Source organism: Crotalus tigris, unplaced genomic scaffold, assembly GCF_016545835.1.
Source record: "Crotalus tigris isolate CLP2741 ecotype Arizona unplaced genomic scaffold, ASM1654583v1 scf7180000024382.2542628, whole genome shotgun sequence".
In the NCBI taxonomy this organism is placed as follows: domain Eukaryota; kingdom Metazoa; phylum Chordata; class Lepidosauria; order Squamata; family Viperidae; genus Crotalus; species Crotalus tigris.
Genome location: NW_024100552.1, coordinates 2,102,060 through 2,125,390, shown reverse-complemented (window position 1 = coordinate 2,125,390; position 23,331 = coordinate 2,102,060). Strand labels below are relative to the sequence as shown.

Sequence of the window (23,331 nt, the reverse complement as noted above, 5' to 3'; positions counted from 1 at the left end):
CATAATCATGACATTGTGATTTACGGGCTTTCCAAAAAGCTTGCAACAAGCAGAGTTAATGAAGAATGCGGAAGTAAAACCACAAGTCATGTGATGGCTCACTTAATAACCACATGAGTCACTTAACAACCAAATGGGAAGTGATGTCTATTGTATGATTTTTTTTTTTTGCTTTGCAGCTGAGGCACTTAGCAACAGAATTGCCTGTCCCAGTTGCACTAAGTGACATCTAGTTTTATGCTTTTAAGCTAAAGAGCCAGCAATAGGGTATGACAACCTGTACTTCATCACCGTCTCCTTAACACAAAGATGTATTTTCTTAAAGCTGCAAAGTTATTGGACGCATCCAAAGGACAAAGGTCCCTAAAGGATATAGTGACAGCTGCAACCAGGATGGTCATGTCCTCCCCAAACCATTGCTTATATTTGGGACCCAAACAGAACCACCCCATGACTTTCCTTTCACCAAACAATTAGAGCTTCTTAGCAATCACTGTTAATAAAGATGCATGCTTTAATGAAATCTCTTTTTTTCTTCCATTTAACTGTGCCCGATTCTCAGAGACTGTCTAGACAAGTACCTGCAGTTTCCTTGGCAAGGTTTTTCAGAAGTGGTTTAACCACTGCCTCCTTCCTCGGACTGAAAGAAAGTGACTGGCCCAAGGTCACCCATCTGGCTTTATGCCTAAAGCAAGTCTAGAACTCATGGTCTCCTGGTTTCTAGGCTGATTCCTAAATGAAACAGGCTCTCAAAAATCCCATATATCATTCAGTAAATAATTCCCTTGAAATATATAAAAATGTTTTTGTTCTGCTCTTTACCAGAAAGGTAAGCCTGAGGTAATCTGGCATCAATCAGCTGCAGCACAAACATCTGTAGTATTTATTGACAGACATCATAAAAGGTTGCTCTGCTTCATCTCCAAATTTCTAATCAATTTTTACATTTGATTATATATATATATATATGTGTGTGTGTGTGTGTGTGTGTGTTTTGAATACATTACCATATTAAAAACCAATATGCAATTGATTTTCCTTAAACTTTAATGGCTTAAAACCATTTAACAATTATATTACATAGAAAATATTCTCAGATTTTACCACCAAAGAAAAATATTAATACTTGTGAGTTCTGAAGCTTCATAAACTCGCTTCTTTAACATCTCAGGAAACCCATATGGATATTTTTCATCTGATTTAATACATTTTCAATAGTAAGCAATCAGTTTTGTTTATTGAGTTAACATATATACTAGAGTTATCAGTTAACCAAGTGAAAGCTTGGGCTTTGTGTTTCTGGAATCCAAAGGAGCTGCAAAGTATTATCTAAAACAGCTGCTAGGACAAAAACGTTGAGTCCCTTGAGCCCCCAATCATCAGCTCTAAATCTTTGAAGCAAGGAAGTGAGGACAGTTATCAGAAATCTTAAATATTTACACCCACATGCCCACAGAGTCATCACTCAGGTTTCCCTGTAGCCAAATAAACTTCTGACTTCTTATTTTTTTTACCTGAAGGATGTTGCTCCATTCTCTTTTATTTTATTTCTCTGAACAGGAGATGCTTCAAGCGACACAATTTTGTTTCCTGCCAAGGTAATTTGTTTCACAATGGAGCCTAAAAAAAGATGAACAATCCAGAATAGAAAGCAAAATCCAAAATGACATTCAGCGAATGCACAGAACACTGCAAAGGCTATATCCAATTCTGAAGTAAAAGCTTACATATATGTCAAGGTCAAAAATCCACTGTATTTGTATATAGTTATTCTACTAGGACATGTACAAGAGCAATATTCTTGATAGGCTTCACTAACATATATAAGTCATCTTCAAGTACAGATAATGAAATAATTGTCTGATTAGGAAGCAATTGCTCAAATAAAAATAGTCAATTCTAAATAGCCTGTTCTCTCTAATAGACAAACTGCTGAAATTTTTTTCCTCCGATGTAACTGAATAATTATACTGTTCTTTTTTGATAAAGTATTGTGACAATACGCCTACCCCTGGAATATCACAATACTTTTCTATTAAGGAAAAATATTTCCAACACAGCACATTGCTGCTATGGGCATGCTGAGAGCTGTAGTCCTAAGCATCCCAGCTGTATTATCTACTCTACAAGCACCAAAAGGATTGAACCACAAGAACTTATTAAATTGTATTTTTTTAATCTGCCCTTTAGCAGCCATATCAGAATGTATAACCCCTTTAAGATTTATGAATATTAGTTACCCCCATTCCAGCAACACAAAGCGCAGCAACAGATCATAGCTACAGTACATTTCTGCAACAATTCTGTATATATTATTCAGAAATTGAACATGAGACTAATAGAAACAGCTAGGATGAAAGTGAACCTCCAAAGGATTAATCTTTTAGAGAAACCACAAAATGATTCCTTTCTCAATATGACAACTTCTCAGCTTAAATCCAAACACCATCCCAGCAACACATTTAATTTTAAAAGCCCCAGTCAATCATGATGCCAAAGCATGTTGTAAACCTAGAAGTGTTGACCATTTAGTAAGGGAAAGTCATTGTTTCACCCAATTTTAGAACCACATCTGCAGGAAGAGTTCTACCTTGTATAAAAGCATTCAGTGGTCTTTTTTCACATAACTTGTTCACAATAGGGACAGAAGAACCCTGCTGATGCTTGACCACATTTCTTAAGATGCTTCCAGAGGGCTGTTGGACTGCCTAAGAATGGGGAGGAGAAATATTGTTACAAATATACTCCTTTATAATCAGAAATATAATTAAGGTTGCAATTACACATTAGACTACATTACATTACATAAAGCAGAAATGTGGATACAGATTGCAATAGAAGCATCTGAAGTTGAGTATCTGAATTATGACTCTATTCAGTATTTCTGCAAAAATCTAGGGATTCACATATTGAGAGGCACATTTGTAATTTTAACTATATTCACACAAAATGACTGCTAGGCAATACCCTGCTATGTCCCAAATAATTTCTACAATGGATATGACCAGTCATAAATGTCCATTCGCCAGAAGACAAACCCTATGAAATTGCTTCAAAACCCACTTTATTATTACTTTTTCCAGACAAGAGACATCTAAACTAAGTGCCAGGTTGCCATTCACCATTTTCTACAAAAGATGAAAATTGGCAGGTTGATGCTTTGCAGCATGACTGCTTTTGGATATTCAAAGTTGTTGTTTTTTTTTTTTTTTTTAAAAAAGAGGCAGGATGTGAAAAAGGTGCTTTAATGCTATTTTTTACACCTTACATTACATCAGAACATTGCTCAGTATTTTCTATCTTGAAATGATCAAAGCACCTTCCAATCAAGGCAGTCTATCTCAGCTAAAAGTCAGGAATGGGATTTGAGAGCTTTTACATGCACAGCAGATGCTCTGCCATTGAGCTGATTACCTGGATATTAATCTTGCTGCTTTTAGGGCTTAGATGCCTACTGAAGGCTTGTTATTTCAATATGTATCTGGCATCTGTTAGGTTTTCTTCCTTAGATTTTAAAAGGCTCTTTGGGAGATTTGCCAAAAAAGAATAAAATTGTCTAAACTATAGTAAATTTGTTTCCTGATTAAGTGAAAAAGTTTTAAATGGCAGATTGAAAGCTCTTGTGTATTAAACCAACGCTGTAATGGTTAAAAGTTCCCGTTCTGTAATTCACAATTCAGAACATTGTAGATGAAGTATCAAGCAAAGTTCTCTTACCAACTGTTTTACCTTTACAGGCTGAGAAGTCTGAATTTGTTGGGGAAGGGCAGAATTGGGATGGGCAATCCTTACAGCTGTTGGTACCTCAGTGATAGGCAAGACAGGCTGGAGAGTGTTCATTGATGCAGCTGAGGTTGCTGTGGTAGTCAAGACCAACTTTGCCACTTCAAGTGATGTCATCACAGCTGATGTGGATGATTTCATAGAATTAGTAGTAACAGCAGTTGGAGGTAATGTTGGGTTACAGTCTGGCTTTGTTACCTGAAGAGAAACTGCTCCTGTCTCCCCTGCAGTGGAAGTTGGCTGTATGACCTTCATGGTATTGATTCCTCCAATCAGTTGAGTGGAGAGGATGGACTTGTCATTTTGGTAAGAGAGTGCCCCTGCAGCCAAGGCACAAGCTGGCTCAGCAAGTGGAAGAGATTCAGAACCACTTGTAGTCGTGCAGGGTGCTGAAACGGACATCTGTGGAAAAGACATTTGAAGTGGAGAGCTAGGGACTGATGTTGCGGCTTGAGAAGAGGCTATAGTCACAAAAGTGCTGTCAGCAACTGTGGAAGAAGTTGATGATGCAGTGGGATAAGCAGAAGAAGCTGTTTGAGGGACAGATTGCTGGAGACATTGTTCTATAAAAGTCTCTGTATTAGGCATTAATTGCCGTAAGGCAAGTAAACTTTTCTAGACAAGAAAGATGACAAAAAAAAAAATAAAAATCAGACCAAGTATTTTGCTGTTCCCATTCCACATTATAGTACATTAACATCTCTTTCAGAAGTAAATATTTTCCAAAGTCATCAGTACAATAGCTAAACTGTAAAGGATTATAACAAGCCTGCTTAATCTATGAAGTTTATGTTAAATGATATTCAAAAGTTTGCCAATAATCAAACTATTTGCTTTTGCATCTCTACAGTCATTTGTACATTGTGGCAGAAGTTTTAGGTACCCTGGTTAACATTAACCTTTCTCAAGAAAATGTTTTGTAAGTCTGAGCATTTGCATGTAAACAGAATGAGCGCTGTAGTCTTCAGTAGTCCTTGATTTATAACTACAACTGGAACAAAAGCTTCCATTGCTAATAAAGCATGTAAAATGAGTTATGCCTATTTTACAACCTTCTTGCCACGGTTGTTAAGTGAATTGTTATGCAAATCATATGGTTGTTAAATAAATCCACTTCCCCCATTTACTTTCCTTGCTAGAAGTTGGCTGTGAAGATCTCAGATAGTGATCAGAGGAGCCCAGGTCGTTGCAACTGTTGTAAATACATGCCACATTTTGATCATATGACTTGTGGAGATGCTGCTATGGATGTAAGAGTAAGGACTGGTCCTAAGTCACTTTTTTCAATGCCACTGTAACTTCAAATGGTCACTACACGAGTGGTTGTAAGTCAAGGTCTACCTGTACTTGTATCCAGCATGCCCCAGTTCAACTCTTGCTAGAGAGATGGAAAGAACCTATAATTTCTATAAGTAAACTAGGACTTGTGAAATGCACAGCCGGAGTGCATCTTCTTTTCTGTAGCTTTGTTTTGTATCCTTTCAGTTTGACAAAGCAATGCCCACATGTTCGAGCATTTCTGGTAACACACCCATATTATAGGTTTAGCAAAAGACCTATTTTTATAATAATCTTATTTGCAATAGAAGTATTATTCTTGCAACCCTGAACTTAGGTGGATCTGTGTATTGAGCAGGAGCATGCATCTACCGGTAATCACATTCATTCCCTTTCTATGAAAGTAGGATTTCCAGCTGCATCTACTTCGAAGCAAGTTCAATCACAAGTTTAGAAATCACTTTGAGACTACCACAATCAATGCACAGTGGTCTTCAATTTGATATTTTCAACCAATTCAATTCAATTCTATGCAATATTCCTAAAGATGCACAAATGTTTCTTGGACAGAGATAGTTCTTGGTCTAGAACAGATGATAATAAGAGCAATGACAATGCATTGGGATTGAACTCCAAAAAGCAGTGCAAAGTAGCTTGGACAAAGCTAGTTTTGTTTCATTTCAAACTAATTTTGGACATATCTGAGTTATAGTATCTACATGAAGTCTTGGAACTTCAGGCTGTAGTGTCTTTAATATCTAATATTAATGAGTTGTAATCATCTTTTTACTATAGAATATACTACTAAAGTAATTTGAAGTACATATACATTGTCAGAATTTTTGAAAAAAGCTTTATAAAGTTATCCATATATATTACAAATTCAAAGTAGCATTTAGCTGTTGTTTTCTCAAGCCAAATATTGTTTGCATCTCTCATACATAAGAACAACTGGAGGATAATTGTGTTAGATAAATAGGAGTTTGTGAAAATCATTTGTAATTACATAGAAGCTTCAGTCAAGACTAAGGATTGTTGTCATCTGTGCAGGAAGGTGGAAATGTGATCTTTTTTCTTACATTTACTCAGAAGAGATTAATATCAGTTTTAGAATATACATCTGACAAGGAAAAATGTATGGTGTCAAAAATGTGGTAAACTTTAAGCAGCCTTAAATTTAATAACTTGGCGAAGCATTACATCTTCTCTCCAGATTCATGGACAGAACCATTCATGCTGAAATGCACTCATCTGAAAGGAATATAACTGAAAGGAAATTATTTATAAAGTGGTCTGTCTTTACCTGGCTTTCTTGCAACACATAAGTGAACAGTGTGTGTCCCTTTTAAGTCATTCAGTGACAATTTGGCTTTGGCTTAGCCCAGTGTTTCTCAAACTTGGCCATTTTTAAGATGTGTGGACTTCAACTCCCAGAAGTCCCCATGCCTGTTCTCTTAACCCAGCCATGGTGTAACGGAGCTGTTATGAAAATACCAAGAGGGGAAGGGAGGAATTTCATTAGCAAGGCCTTTCAAAATTTCTTGTCGACAAAAGTGCTTTCAGATGCCCCAACTCCAAATGACATTTTCATCATCATAGTACCTGATATGTGAAACAAGAATATTCATTAAGACATACCTTGAGAAAGGGAACAAGATTTGGCTGGAGTGAAGACTTCAGTTCCACATATAGTTCTTTGGTAAATTCTTCTGGTTCAATTTTAGCTTCCTAGGTAGAAAAAATTGTAGCACAAATGTAAACTGTAGTTCTGTTAGACATGCCTCTAGGTAGGAAACATCAATTCCCTTGCATTCTAGTACTAATTAATTCCATAATGTGCACATTTTCAATACACCTTTTCAATATAATGCCTTTTTTATATTGAAGGTCTTCTCCTTCAAAACAATTTTCACTTTTTAACAATGAACATTGTTATATAAAGAAGAAAATTTTCCTGACTAGTTTAAAGAAACTGGAAAGTTTAAAGAAACTGTAAAAGCACATTTATAAGAAAAGCACCTTGAAAAAAGAAATTTCTTCTAGACTTTCATTTTTGACTAAACAAAAATATACCAGATATGGTACTCTGCAGAGGTTTTCAATTTTACCCTCCATTCGGACCAGTGTGCCTAAGAGTGTAGAAGTATGGGTGCTGTAGTGCTAACCATAGCAAAAATAGCTGGTTGCCTACTACAGTCATGCAGTGCACTTACTATGACTTTAAAATGTAAGAATTACAGGCAGTCCTCACTTTGTGACTATTAAAAATCACTACAGACCCAGTAAAAGCTACTTATAAAAAAAGCTCCTTGGTTCCAGAGTTCCAACAACTGCGCAAACCCCAGAAGTCTCAAGGCCACATTTTGGTACTTGGTAACCAGCTCACCTTTCCAGCCAGTTGCAGAATTCTATGGTAAGATGATGGTGATTTACTATGTTTTTGTTGATTTCCATCCTTTTCAGCCAGTTTCTGGCCAAAATACAACCCACCCATAGGAATACATTGATTTGCTTAATGATCATGGCATTCACTTAATGACCACCACAGATAAAGTGATAAAATTGGGTCTGGTCATGTGGGTGCCTTAATTTATGACCATGGCTTACGATAGAAATTTTGGGTTCTATTATAGTCATAAATTGAGGGCCACCTGTATAGTTTTGCATCCTTGGATCCATTTGCATGATATTAGTTCCTTTTTTTCCTCCCTCTCATACTTAAAATTATACGATGAATTATAACAAGCTGGGGGACTTTGGGTCAATCACTCTCTCGTTTAGCCCAATTCACCCCACCAGTTTATTGTTGTTCCTTCCTTCTCATACCTATTTTCTGCACATTAGGTATGCTTGCCACTTTGACTTTATAAAAATAATAAAGGTGGGCTAAAATATACAAAAAACTGTAACAGAGATTGCTAGAACTAAAAGTTAGTGTTTAATCAGGATCACTATAATGGAATAAAAATGTGAGCACAGGGCTATTATTTCACACAGTGTCTCCATTCTGGAATCGTCTTACAAAATGACACAAAATTATAGCAGAGCCAGGTTTCAAGCTATTATGATAATCCAAGGTTAATGAACATACTTGCAAGTGTAAGAATGAGTTTTCATATTTACGGTAAATTCTTCTCTTTTTATCATGCAGCAAATCTAATGTTGGACATAGCAAATACACTGATTCCTTTTTTCCCAGAAAGCAACACTATTAAGTTTTAATGTAATTTGACTTCCACAAGCAGAAGTAAAATTCAATCACAGAAATGGCAGCTGAAGGCAATCTGTATAGATGCAAAACCACCCCTTCCAATAACCTGTTGTTAGCCTCCCCTCCCTTTATATATAAAATTAGCTCCCCTATAAATATTCACAAAGATAAATACATGACATAACTCTGTAACTTTCACAGCTAGTACCTGTTGAGCAGTATTGGGCTGCAGGGTAAATGACCATTGTCTTTATTTGGGCAGTGACTCAACACTGCCCAAATAAAGAAACTGAGATTTTCTGTGATGAAATAACAACATACTGTATGGCACCATTATATGAATGGTACAAATGATGCAAAGCATATAATTGATTTCATTTGTGTGATAACAGTATGATATACACAACATTAAAATCATGTTTCCAGAAGCTGTGAATGTTCCAACACTGGAAGTTTTTAAGAAAAGATTGGACAACCATTTGTCTGAAATGGTATAGGGTTTCCTGCCTAAGCAGGGGTCAGACTAAAAGACCTCCAAGGTCCCTTCCAACTCTGTTATTCTGTTCTGTTCTGTTCTATTCTATTGTATTCTATTCCTATTCCTATTCCATAATATTCTATTCTCTTCTCCATTCCATTCCATTCCATTCTTTTACTCTACTCTACTCTACTCTACATCATTCTGTTATCACACAAATGAAATCAATTACATGTCTTTATGGCTTGTCCTGGAGGCCATGAAGATGCCAACAGTGTTACATTAAACAGCTCTGCTTGATAATGCAAATGTAAGGACTGTGCAGAAGGCAGGTATATTAAGATGGGCATGAAGTTTGGAAACTCCAACCAAGCATCTTCAAACTGCAACCTTCTGGCACAGGTAAAGTCCCAACGGAAACATTCCTGAGCAAAGGCATTCAGAATCAGGACAAGAGTACTTGCAGATGAACTTTTACCAACAGACTTTGAACCAGATTCTTCACAGTCTGCCCTGTTTGAGATGCTTGAGATCCACTGGATGCCAGTTTTATTAGTGTTGTAAGGAAGTTTTTGCACTTTTTCACATTTTCCAGCATTTCCTGACAAGAAAACAGAAGATTGTGACTTAGATCAAATGGTTATGAAATTACTATTTCTGCACTGCTAGCCTATTTTGTACTTACCGTATAACTGATAGGCTGGGTGGCTCTTGAGTCACCTGTATCAGCAACTGGTTTTGAAGTGAAAGCCAACACAGGAGAGTCAGAAACAGGAGGCTTTGCTGATGATCCAGCAACCTGTGATTTTGCTGTCAAGCCTATATTTGGTGATGCTACAGACTGAAAGACATTCAACATACAAGTTACTTGCAACGTTCCTGGCAGGACCCATGCAGATGTTGCTGCATAACAAAGCTTATTTCCGTGAGAATGAATTTTCCTTTGACTAATGTGTGATCTCTTAAAGAACTATATATTAAATTAGCTACTCAAGAGAGGGTTTACAGGCAATCCTTACAATGGTTTGTTTAGTGACTGTTCAAATTTACAGTGCCACTGAAAAATGTAGCCTATGACTGCTTTTCACACTTATGATCGTTCCTCATGGTCATGTAATCAAAATTCAGATGATTGACAAGTGATTCATATTTATGATGACTGCAGTGTACTGGGGGGTCATGTGATCACCTTTTGTGACCTTCTGACAAACAAAGACAATGGGGAAGCCAGATTCACTTAACAACCATGTTACTAAGTTAACTGCAATGATTCACTTAACTGTGGCAAGAAAGGTTATAAAATGGGGCAAATATCAGTTAACAATTGTCTTGTTTGGCAATGGAAGTTTTAGGCTCAACAGTGGTCATAAATTAAGGACTATTTGTATTGCAAGAGTAACTGAATTATGTTATATTGTTTTTTATTTATAAGGTGATATTTTGTTTTCAACTTTTCTAAATTATTGGATGAGAAAAGGAAGAGAAAGACTAGCATCAGCTTTTCTTTTCTACATTCAAATTTCTTTGCCCTGTCTTTTTTCCTTTGGGCAACGCCTTTTCCAGGATTTCATACAGACACATGCATTATTCAAGCCCAAACAGGAAAATAATTGACGATTGATGTCTCACATCTTGGCCTTTATACGTAAGAGACAGAAGACAGGATTGGCTGCCAAATGACTCCAATTCAGCGTCTTGGTCTTTTCTTACTTTTACATCTTATGGGCACAATAAGGATAGCAATAGCACTTAGACTTCTATACCACTCCATAGTGCTTTACAGCCCTCTCTAAGCGGTTTACAGAGTCAGCATATTGCCCCCAACAACCTGTGTCCTCATTTTACCGAGAGAAGGCTGAGTCAACTTTGAGCTAGTGAGAATTGAACTGCTGAACTGCTAATCGCCGGCAGTCAGCAGAAGTAGCCTGCAGTGCTACATTCTAACCACTACACCATCACAATCATATCACCATAGGGCACGCGTCGGCAACCCATGGCTCTGGAGCCGCATGTGGCTCTTTGAGCCTTCTCCTCGGCTCCCAGTCCTACTCCGTCATTTGCAGTGAGAGAGACTCAGAGAGAGGCACTTGCGCTTCCCTTACCTCTCTTTCTCTCTCTTTCTCTCTCTGTAAAAAATAGAGTGAGAAGGAGAGAGTAAGGGAGAGACGGTGAGAGGAGGGAGGGAGAGAGAGAGAATTCATGCATAGCAGCCTCTATTTCTTTTTAATTAAACTCTTCAATCAAGCCCCCTCCTCCGGCGTGCACGCATGCGCACACGGGTTTTGCGGCTCCCAGTGTTTTCTTTTCTGTGGGAAACGGGTCCAAGTGGCTCTTGAGTGTTAAGGTTGCCGACCCCTGCCGTAGGGTAATCGAGCTAACAAAAGAAACATTTTGCTTTTCTTTTTCAATTCACAAAATTACTAACAATCAACAAGACCATCACTGCAAAGGCATCTGGGATACTGGTTCATATTGAAGGCCTAGTCATGACTTAGTGGCTGATTGTGCTACTGTTCCCTCTCTTCCCAAATTGTAGCCCCTTATTTGATTCAATGCTTGCATAGCATCCGTATCATGCTAAATGCTTACTTTATTATTTTAGAAGGAGGTTGGCTAGCAGTCTGATGGCTTGTAAAAGGACTCCCTCCAGACTGAAAAAAGCAAGGGCCTTCTTACTTCTGGCTTATCAAATTTTTATAGCAAGCAACAAAGAACCGGTTTCATTTTGCTCAAATCAAAGAAAATATAAAAACAGGATACATGACTACTACAAGCACATGTATATGTACAAAAAAATGTTACAAACCTCATTAGCTCTGCGAAGCAGAGAATCTACAAGGTTGATCATCTTATTGCTGCACATGTCACTAGAAACTTAGAATTGCTACTCCCTATGGACAAGTGTTTCAGCAATATTGATCAGAAATAATTTATATATAGGCTGTTTGCGTTAGAGAAAGACATATCTTAATCTGGAACTGCATATTTAAAACCACACTTTTTTCTTTAGGTTTGTGAACCATTGTAATAAAAAACTTAGCAAGAAAACTAAAAACCAGAAAACAGAATGCAAATCATACCTGGATTATAGCAGGCTTCTTAACAGTAGAAGTAACAGAATGAGTTGCCCAAGACAGCGTTTTAACAGGAGCCGTTAGTACTTTAAGTACCTGAGTTCCAGAACTCTTTCAGTAAAGTAAAGAAACAGATTTAATGTAAAAAAAGAAATCACTTTCCAGCTAGTAATCAATGAAAGTTCCTTACTATCTGGAAATAAATTATCTGCTTTGGCATAAAAATGGCATTTCTTCACCCCCCTCCCCCCATATATAGTTTTTTTTTTATTTTTGTGTAAGTTGTAAACTTCTTTGAGTGTTATTACAAATGTTATAGCACTCAGGGTAATGAGAAAGGTAGTGCAGAGTTAAGTTGCATTTATGACTGATTATTCAAATACACATTTATGCTGTCTTACATGCAAGAAAATATTTTTTAAACTGCAAATGTTTATGTGAAAACAGTAACAGTGGCAGTAATAGTGAAAAGATGCTTCTGTTGCACTTTCTTACTTGTAGACAAATTATACTACCAAAAGAAATCCTGTATCAGATTAATTCTAAAGGCCTTGCAATTCCATATGTTCAAAGATGCATTATAGCAGCAAAGGAGCGAGCAACCTTGGGGGGGTGGGCGGGAGGACATATTTTGAATTCTATGAGCACTGTCTCAAACTGGCTGCTATGGAAGCTGTAGGCAGTCACAACACACCAATTTACCACAGTACGAACTGGGGAAATTGATTCCCATCATCTATCCTAACACACCAGTACTTTATCCCACCATTGCTTAATCACATTTGGAGCTGTATGTCAATTTTCAAATAAAGCATTTATTTGAACAGTTACCATCTTTATTCTCTTAGAATATTTATGGCTCCAGTATGAGGTTCTACATTCCTGTAAAGGTCAATAATGACAAAAACTGATACTTGTCATTTTCTTATTTTTAAAGGAATAAATAAAAAGTCAGAATAGGAACATTGGTGGACACTGTTAGAAGTTATACTAATGCCTAAACTTGTACTATCTAATTCTTACAGGCACCAGAAACAGCAAGAACATTTAAAGAATTACCTGTACAGGCTGAATTTTGATTGTAGGTGGAGGTATTGAGCATCTTACACTGGTATTATTTGAGGTCTGACTCTGAGTTTGTAATAATGCTTGTTGAGATATCAACATTAATTGACCAGTATTACTTCTGACCAGAATCGTTCCTAAAAGAGAAAACACTGTCGGATCTCCCACTATTCATCCTTACCAAATAACGGATATATTATTTTGAGCATAGATAAATGCAAACAAGGTGAAAGAAATACCATCCTTTATTGTATTTAGGCCAGAAGTTATGTTAAGGTAGGAAATACTGCAATATTTTAGTACTTCTGTACAATAGTACAACATTTTTCTCTAGGAACCTTTTAAAATTATAGATGACTACACTTTTTGCAGATTTGCAGCTAGTTACAATAAATGTGCCTAATATTTTCACTTCACAAAAAAAAATCCAGCATATTTAAGCAACAAGGAAATTCAGAATTAATTTGCTCACAGTTCTTCACAGTTAGAAAAGTTCCAAGAGCCTTATGTTTTAAGTATGATTAAGCTTGTCAGCTTGGGTTATTTCTAATTTTAATGCAAAATACAGATGGTTCACATATGAATGTTGGCCTTTATTGACACTATAAGAACAGATTAAAACAAGTCATTCTTTGCTATACTCAAAACACACCAGTACATTTACATTAATTTATATTAATAGTTTATTCAATAGTAAAGATCAATTGGGATATTCCAATGGGGAAGATGGTGGAAATGGAATCTTATTTCTTCTATCAAACCTAATTTCACATACTATATGCTAAGTGGAAAAAAAACAGTGCTATTTTAAGAGTATGGTATAGATATAGCCAGGTTATGCTCAAAAATACCCTTAATGATTTGAGCACAATAAGCATTCTATAAAAAAGAAACAATGGGAAAAGACATAGTTAACATATAAGAAGTTTTTAGTACAAGAAGATGTAGAACTTAAGATGAAATCAAGAGAACAATTGACTGCAGGAAGATTTAGTTTTAAATGGTTTTCATGTAAATAATTAAGAGACATTTTATATAAGTAAAAAGTAGATGAGACTGAACATAAAACAGAATTTGAAATTGAAATATGTACAAATGAACAGCATGTTATTGCTAAAATGTATAAACTTTTGCAGAGATATGAAGCAGAAGAACAAGTGATGGAGACACATGATAAAATGGGTTATAATTTTTTATTGTAACATACAAATGAGAGAGAATGTGGATTAAAATACTGAAATTCACATTGCATTGCAATTTAAGGGACTTTTACGAAATGATATGATTTTACATGAGTAGACATTATCAAAGATATATAAAAGTACTTCTAATCACCACTGAAAATGAGTTATGGTAGGGGGGCTTGCAAAAAAAAGCAAAATAATATTGGATTCAAATATATACAATGATTTGTATATATTTTAAAGACCAATATTCAGATGATACCATAACTATTCTTATTGGGGTTTATGGTTAGCCAATTAGGGTAAACGTATTGAAGACCGATTTTGTGTGTAGCAGAACTATTATAAGCACAAACATGGAAAAATGCTGAAATACCCATAACAGAGCAATAGATCATGAAGATGGCATAACACCGCAGTAATGGTGAAAATAATCTGTTTTATCAGTGATAAGACAAGAATTACTTGTATAAAAGACTGGAAACCTCTTCAGAGCTTTATGCTGAAAATGGAAAAGCATGCATTTGATAATTTACAGACTTGCTAATTAAAATAAATTGAGTATGGAAAAAAGAAAAGCAAGCTGTAACTTTAAAGAGGGAGGACACATATTGAATTTGTTTGCTATAAAGAAGATTGAAAATTGCCTCTTAATATCTCTTTTCCTACCTTCACTCTTTTCTACTTTTATCTTTTCTATCTTTTTTCTTTCACTATATATATTTTGAACTTATGTACTTAACGTACTTATGTGAAAATGTTGAATGAAAACTATTAACAAGAAAGAAACTCTGAATAAAAGAATCCAAACCCTATTGCCTACTAGTTATGGTATCATCTGAATATTGGTCTTTAAAATTCTTTGTATCACTGTATATATTTGAATCCAATATTATTTTGCTTTTTTGCAATCAAATGCTTTGATTATAATAAACTTGGAAACAAACTACTCTGCAAATGTGGCATAGTAAGTGTATAAATATATTATACCAGGGTTATAATTCTGTATTAAATGTTAGAAAGATCTTCATAAGGTGTGATGTAAGTATAAGTTTTTCCTATTTGTCTTCTACTGACAAAGGAATGCAAACTTTACGCAAGGTTCAGAAATAACTTTTAATAGTATGTATCAAATTGTAGATTATGTAACACTGCCACCTAATGGTACAAATAAAATATAATATTCAAGTATTTCAAGAGTTTAAGTGTGTTAGCTCTATCCCACAATTTCACTGGAGAAAATTTTGTTTGGTTTACAAATACATATCTACTGTTAGTGTATGTATTATTTTTACAAGATATGTTTTCTTTAAGAAAAATAGGGGTGAAAGAGCAGAAAAAGAGATCATAACAGGATTTAGGGCTTTTAGAGCTTTTAGAGCTTCATAAGCAAGATAGTCCTTCTTTAATGACCATTTGTTCAACAACAATGACCATTCAAATTTAGGATGGCACTGAACAAGATTTATGACTGAGAGTTGTAGTGGCAGCCATTGCAACTTTCCCACAGTGATGTGATCTCAATTTGGACCTGCAGTGTCTCACAGTCCATGATCACCATTTGTGTCCTTCACTGCTGGCTTTCAACAAGTAAAGTCACTGGGGAATCCTGCAGGAAGATGCAAAATGGCATTCATGTGACATCATGCCTAACTACCATTTGCTTAACGAATTGCTCTGCCAGTTGGCCCCTGCTTAGCCTATTCTGTCTTCCCCATCTTTTAACTTTATTTGTATTTTATGGTCTTTTACTCTTATTGTACACATATTGTTGCATTGTTTTATTCTTTTTAACACTGTACGCTATCCAGAGTTACCTTGTGGTTGAGATGGCAGCAAATACATTTAATAAATAAATCAACAGTAAGAACTTGCTGTTGTAAGTTGGCCCAATCAAATGACATTGCATTTTATGACGGCATCGCTTAGTGATGGAGTTGCCGGTCTCAATGACTGTTGTTAAGCACTGACTACCTGTAGCTTCCCATGTCCTGGCTCTTCCATCAAATTTGGGGTCAGAGTGAGGGAAAGACTCTTTGTGTGGCATTTGATCTATTAGAGGGTTTCTCTCCACCAGATGTTTTCTTCTAAGGGACGCACTAGTTTTTATTATATTTTATAAGCTGTCCTATAGGAAATGACCAGGTTGAGCCCGAACAAGGGGTGAAATGCGTCATCAGTCACTAGTCCTTTCACATTCACAAGAGATCTAAATCCAGCCCACCTTGATTTCCTTTATATTTTTAACTTCTCCTAATTTCCTTTGACTGTTAATAGTTCAGATTCTTGTAATGAACTTTTAGCTTACAATAAATCTTTATACACATTTGAACTGCCTGGATCTCCTGATTTCCCTGGTGCTGACATGCCCAAAGCTATGACAGATTCAGGTAGCCTATAGATTTCATAAATAAATATAGTAAATATGAATGCTACTGCTCCTGAGATTGAGGATAAGGTGCCTAGTGGACTGGCTTTACTGACTGATTAGGGAAAGTGGGGAAACAAATATATCTGCTTGTAAGTATAATGTATCAAATCACAAAATAAGCTTCTTGTAAAAAATGCATTAGGGAAAATGCATTAAAACGCATGTCCTAGGAACAGTGTGATGATCTTTTTAATGGATTGCTTTAAAATGAAATGAATATCCAATGGAATAAATAAATGGAATAAAGAGAGAGAGGAAAAATGACCATGTATAAATCAAATTCAACAGATTTGCAAACACATGTTATTCACACTTTCTTTCATGGCTGCAAAGATATATTGCTAAAGTGCTAGGCGTGAATCAAGAGACCCAAGCTTAAGTTCTGACATGATCCCTGGGAAACTTTGAGCCATTCACTCTCTTATTCTAACTTAACTCATCAGTTTGTTAATATAAACTGTATGCAGCTCTCAACTACCACTATACACTCTTTGGAAGTGCACCATATTCCTTTCTTTGGTTATCGAACCTAGAAATAAAGATTGCACCAAGGGCTGCTGGTTATCAAATGGCAGAAAGAATATGCACATTGAGAAACCTGAAGCTAAAGTATTATTTCAGCTAAAAAACATTCCCAAGGCTGTGAAAATAGTACAGTGAAAGGAAAATTTGAGTTACTTAAGTATTTCTGCAGTGGAGACCTTATAATGTGCCTCAATAATAAGGAGAACATTAGTCAGATAAAAATCCAAATTGCACCTATCAGAGACAGAAGAATATAGAATTGAGCAGAGAGGAAGTGAAGAAACCTTGACAGTGTCAGTTTAACCAGTAACAGGTATGTTTCACAAAAAGATCCAAAATAAATATTTTGCACAAGGAACAAGTTGCTCAGCTATCTCCTGTGTGATCAATGCTTATAGGTGAAGAAAAGTAGCACCCAAAATACTGAATTCTAGCAAGAACTTCACATAATCCTATCCTCTGTTGACACTGCTTAACTAGCACAAGCAGAAAATAATAACCAATTCCTCAAAATGATGTGTTCTTACAATACACTGAACAAAAATGGGAGTTCTACAGCTAAGAAAACATTATACTTTCTTATTATGATTGAGCATACTTTTCCATCTCCCTTCTTGTGGTTCTAATTATTTTTATTTGGGAGAGCTTTAACAAAGACTACTTGTGCTGCTACTGATCTGCAGGTTGCTGGTCTAATGACATTGTCATTAATCGGTCCATAACTTTTACTTAACTTTCTATTCATCATGGTTACATTTACACTCTGCTTTCAATTGTTATTACTGGGCAAGTTCACATAGGAAAAAATATGGTATGTCTGCCATTCTAGTCTTCTACCTGGTTCTGATCCCAACTGCTTTGTCTTCCTCTAGGTCAGGGGTAGGCAACCTTGGCTCTTTTATGACTCGTGGACTTCAACTTCCAGAATTCCTGAGCATGGCTCATTCTGGGAGTTGAAGTCCACAAGTCATAAAAGAGCCAACGTTGCCTACCCCTGCTCTAGGTAGAGAGTACAGAGCTAGCCTTGATAGAGAGAAGAAGATCCATTACCAAGGCAACAGAGAAGTATGCCTTAAGGCAGGGGTCTTCAAACTTAGCCCTTTTATGACTTGTGGACTTCAAATCCAAGGATTCCGCAGCCAAGCACGCTGGCTGAGGAATTCTGGGAGTTGAAGTCCACAAGTCATAAAAGAGTCAAATTTGAAGACCTCTGCTTTAAGCCCATACTTAAAAGATTTAAAAACAAGTTAAGTTTTCACTTAATTCACATGAAAATAAAAGAGGAAGGAGGGGAAACACAATCAAATTTGAAATATTCTACTACAGCCATTCTAATAAATATTTTATACCTATACAGCATTGGTTTCTTGATCTATTTGTAGATCAGACATTCCAATTCTGCATTTGAGTTGGCTAGAGCAACTCTATGCAAAGAAAAAGAAGAAGAAAGTAACTACCATGTTCCCCGAAAATAAGATTCTTTTTTTTTTTTTTTGTCTCCAAAAGAGGCACCAAGTTTTATTTTCGTGGGGTGTCTTTTATACTCACCTCCACCACCGACAGCCCCGCCCAGCCAGTCCACTTCTTATGCAGTCAAAGGAGCAGCTCATTTTGCAGCTGTACCCCAGCCTGCATTTTGCAGTCAGGCCTTTCCGGAAGGCCTCTGCAGCTGAGTACAGAACAATGGAATCCATAGGTCTTGCAGAACCGAGCCATGGATTGAATCCATACCTTGGTTCTTGACTGCAATGGTCTTCTAGAAAGGCCTGTGATTGAGAAATGCAGGCCTGGCTGCAGAAGACACCATAGAAGTGGGCTGGTGAGGAGAGGCCTGGCTACAAGGTAAGTGGGTGCGGGACACGTGGGGCAGCTCCACACCCCCACCCAGCTTGATTTTTATGTGTGTGCCTTGCCCCAAAACTAGGGCTTACTTTGGGGATAGGGCTTATATTAAGCCCACCCCCCAAATCAAGCTAGGGCTTATTTTTGGGGTAGGCCTTACTTTCGGGGAAATGAGGTAACAGCAAGATAGAAGAAACTGATTTCAATGGTGTTTGAAGAACTGAATGGCCAGGAGGAACACAGATTATCCTGGGGAAAGTCTATCTGTATGGCCACTACAGACCGTATCACACATAATCACTCAATCAAGACCAGTACTTAGTCTTTCTGAAATATTTGGATAAACAGATTTTATTGATAGAGGAAAATATGTGTTCTGTACTCCCATACATTCAACCCAAAATATGGATCATGTATATAGATGACATCTTTACCATAATAAAAAGGGACTAGAGACCATAAAGAACACGTAAAACCATCAATGACATCTTCAAAGGAATCAAATTCACAAGGGAAGAAGAAAATAACAAGATACTACCCTTCCTAGATATCCTTACTAGCAGAGATTATTATGGCAAGATAGAAACACAAGTCTCTAAAAAAAATTACATTAATGTAGCACACAAATCAACTAAAGCATTCCAGAATGTCCTAAGTAAGCCCAAAGACCCAGCAATCCCAGAAGAAAAAGCAGAAGTCATCTGTTTTTTATGCAGTGAAAGGACTATAATAGCCACCATGTAAGACAAACAAGCAGAAGACTAGCAGAACATATCCATAAACACAAACTAGCAGATATTTTTTTTTAATTTCCCAACATATGGACAGACTTAACCATAGTTTCAACTGGGAGACTGTAACCATCCCAGAGCAAGCCAAGTCTAAAAACACTAGAGCAGTGGTTCTCAACCTTTTTAATGCCGCGACCCCCAACCGGTCGTAAGTTGAGTACTCAACCGGTCGTAAGTCGAGGACTACTCAACTGGTGCAGCACCGTTTGCAGAATGGGACTTTTGGAGGGCTCAGCAGGCAGAGACAGCCTGCACAATTCCTATTGGCTTTTGAAAGCCAATAGAATTAGACTCTGTTCAAGAGAGTCTATTCTATTGGCTTTCAAAAGCCAATAAAATAAAAGGGAGTAGCACAGCTAAGGAAAAGGGGGAAAAATGGCGGACTGCGTTGTTTGGCGACCCCCGTGAAATGGTCGTTCGACCCCAAATGGGGTCCCGACCCAGAGGTTGAGAACCACTGCACTAGAGAATATCAAAAAGTCTGGCACTCTGACAAATCGGCCGCCAATAGGCACACAGACAAACATCTACAACCGTTTAAAAGAGACAATGAACAAAACATCTCCCCACCAGCAATCATCACCCAGATGAGCAGAAATTAACACCAAAATTAACATCAGACCAGCAATCAGGAAGTAAATAATACCCCAATCAAGGACCTGCCAAATAAGCTAACGATAAACAGCCCAACCAAAATGCTACTTCCAGCAATGCTGACAGGGCAAGCCACTATATAAACTGAGAGCAAACCCCACTCCCTACTAGCACTGATGATGTTACCTAGTTTGGGTAATGAAAGGTCTACAATAAACCAAACAAACTCGGAAAGCACCAAGGACACCTCAAAACAGATTTTAATTTTCAAGTATAAAATACTGTTATAACATAGATATATCAATTTATTGCATCAGAACCTACTAAATAATAAGGAATTTTTATTAGAAAATTGTTAATTATTACAATTTTTACATATTTCAATTTACAAATTAGATATTTTGTCAATAAATCAAAAGATCAATTTATACTTTTACACTCTTCTACCAAAAAAGACCAGTATATCAAACCTTTACATTTATCTCACATAGATTACAACAAATTGTAGATAGTCCTTAAAATCATGAGTGAACTATTTATTTGATAATCAGGAAACAACAGTTAAAATAAAGTTTGGGGAAACTGAAAGTTCAGAATTGAGACAGGATGGCATCAAAGCTGTATGGTCAGCTTTTTTAATGTAACACTAAATTTATTCTGAAAAATGCCAGAGTAAAAGAGATAGAAATTGGAATTAAAAATCCTAGGAGAAACTTCAACAATTTCAGATATACTGATAATGCTACTGATTTGGCTAGAAGTGAAAAATTTAATTGAAAGTGAAAGAAGAGTACATGACAGCAATAATTTTAAGCCTTGATTGTGTTAACAGGTAAAAGCAACTGACAGAAGAAATTAACATAGGGACAGACTTTATTTTTCTAAGCTCACAGGGATGTTATATACTGTACTGCCAAAGCTATGATTTTGTAACACATGGCTGTAAAGCTGGACTCTCAGAAAGGGGGGGAAGCCTTTGAATTGCAATGCTGGAAATATGGTTGACATAGAGCAAGAATAAATCATACAAAACTAGATGAAGTTTTACTTCATTTACCAGGTTGCACAATGGAAGGTAATAATGTATTTAACACCTGCTTATTTTGAATAGATAATACAAGGAAAAAACCCTGATATTTGGGAAAAAATAAGTAGCAATAAAAAAAGCCTACAGAAGACCTACATACATACCTTACAAGTTACTTATTGCCTTAAAACTTTGATTTTGCACATGAAAAATATTGTAATACTTACAAATATTTGAAAATGTAATATTTGATAAATATACAGTAAATTTGTGTTTCGTTCAGACTCACCTTAAAACATATCTTATTCTAGATTTAAAAATTTAACTGCTTTTTTTTGTAATTTTACATTAAACATTGGAAAATGACTCTTTCTAAAAGTCTTAAATTCACATCAGGGCTTCCTATTGTTTGGACTTTTGGGAATGAAAGAACATGGTTAGACTATTTTGACATTCACTGAGAACCCTGACTCTTATTTCCAATATTTCACCATATCACGTACATTTCAAAGGTGACCACTGATCAAACAGTAGATAGGTATGTGGATATTTTTTGCTCTGAAGTACAACATTCAGTACTACAATTAGAAAATGTTGAGAACTCTGTAAAACTGAATTGTCCTACATTTGGGGTATTTTTGAAGATATGCAAAAAGAAAGTCTCTGCCCAAGCAGTCCAAGTACAATTGGATAAAAAATTGCAGTTCAGAAGAGAAATATTAAGTATCTGGATACTTTCTTCTCCCCCCCCCATCTCAAAAGGCCTAATATTCCTCAAGAAATCGTGAATACAATTTGGTAAATATGAAATTGGCCACGGAAGAAGTTACAGCTGCATTACTCCACACACGGTTTTATATATCCACACAGGTTTTTTTTTTTTTAATGTTCTCAAAGACAGAGCAAAACTTCGCAGCATCTAGGGTGCTTCAAAATTCACCGTAACTTTGACTCGTATGAAATCAGCCTATAAGGAGATGCAGAAGAGCCATAATTAAGATCAAATCAACGATCCAAAAAGGAGCTGCTTACCTTGAGGGATTTGAAAATTAGCAGGCAACTGTATTGTCGTTTGTGCGGGTTTGAGTCCTCCCGAGAGAGGGGCTGGCTGCCTCCCACCCATGTTGCTAGACTTGGGGAGCTGCTGAGCCGGAGTCGAGGGGGCTAGTTTGATTTCTACGGGAGCAGGCAGTACTCGGGGTTGAGGAGCGAAGGATGGGGCGAAACTAAGGGGAAGCTTAGCGCCCACAGGATTCAGGACAAATCTAGCAGAGCTGCTCGTGGGAATCGCCGGACAGAAGGCGGAGAAAATCGTTCTCTGAGCGGGCAGCACGGCCCGTAGCTGCTGGATCCCGTTAGCCGCGCTCACGGGGGGATCCACAGCATGCTCAGGAGGCCCAGGAGTCATGACCCTCCCCAGGACGGCTTCTGCCGTCACCGGCGGAGTAGTCATGAAGGAGGAAAAAGGCACCGTAGGGCGCAGGACTAGAGCTTGCGGCGCAGTCCAAGCTATTCCACAGCATAGCAGCCGCCAAAGGTACTCGGGAGCTGAGCAAAAGCTCCGCAGTTAGCGGTGCGGCAAAACCAGCAGGAGAGTCCCCAGCTCGCACGCAAAGAACCACACGGTCACGCATCGGCCGCTGCTGCCGACGACCCTTTTCTCCCTCTTCGCAGGCATGCACGTGGGGATGCTCAGGCCGCCAGCCAGAAGGGTACGGGAGGAGGAAACAAGTGGCACGTGCCGCTGCGGGTGGTGCTACGCGGCACCACCCTTCCACAGATTAAATCCCCGCCCCGCCAGAAACTAAGGACGCCTTGTCTCTAATTTATACAGCATCGCAGAGCGCAGGCGTGTACTGTGCACGTCTTTAGCTTTCTAGCAAATGCATCCAATCGTTATATTGGGCGGCCTTCATGGGACGTCACGGAAAGGAAGCGTTTCTCCCCGAAAGGCTGTTCTAGGCGGGAAAGTCGGTGGTAAAGCTTTTACTTTCGCCCGTGTTAATGCTTTTACTTTCGGCTGTGTTATGCTTCAGGGTCCCTTAAAG

General features: G+C 37.3%; 1 protein-coding gene across 4 annotated transcripts in view; it reads right to left on the bottom strand.

The window, feature by feature from the left end:
• TAF4B (TATA-box binding protein associated factor 4b) overlaps positions 1-23,069 on the bottom strand; it is a 61,311-nt gene extending 38,242 nt beyond the window's left edge. For all 4 annotated transcript variants that reach the window (XM_039328597.1, XM_039328598.1, XM_039328600.1 and 1 more), the window contains exons 1-9: positions 22,316-23,069; positions 12,884-13,026; positions 11,831-11,935; positions 9,436-9,591; positions 9,229-9,351; positions 6,700-6,789; positions 3,718-4,398; positions 2,591-2,708; positions 1,515-1,620 (exon numbers count right to left, since the gene is read on the bottom strand). In XM_039328597.1, coding sequence (XP_039184531.1) covers positions 1,515-1,620; positions 2,591-2,708; positions 3,718-4,398; positions 6,700-6,789; positions 9,229-9,351; positions 9,436-9,591; positions 11,831-11,935; positions 12,884-13,026; positions 22,316-22,736 — 1,943 coding nt within the window. In that variant the 5' untranslated portion in view covers positions 22,737-23,069. The remainder of the gene's footprint in view (positions 1-1,514; positions 1,621-2,590; positions 2,709-3,717; positions 4,399-6,699; positions 6,790-9,228; positions 9,352-9,435; positions 9,592-11,830; positions 11,936-12,883; positions 13,027-22,315) is intronic.
• Between the last annotated feature and the right edge of the window lie 262 nt (positions 23,070-23,331).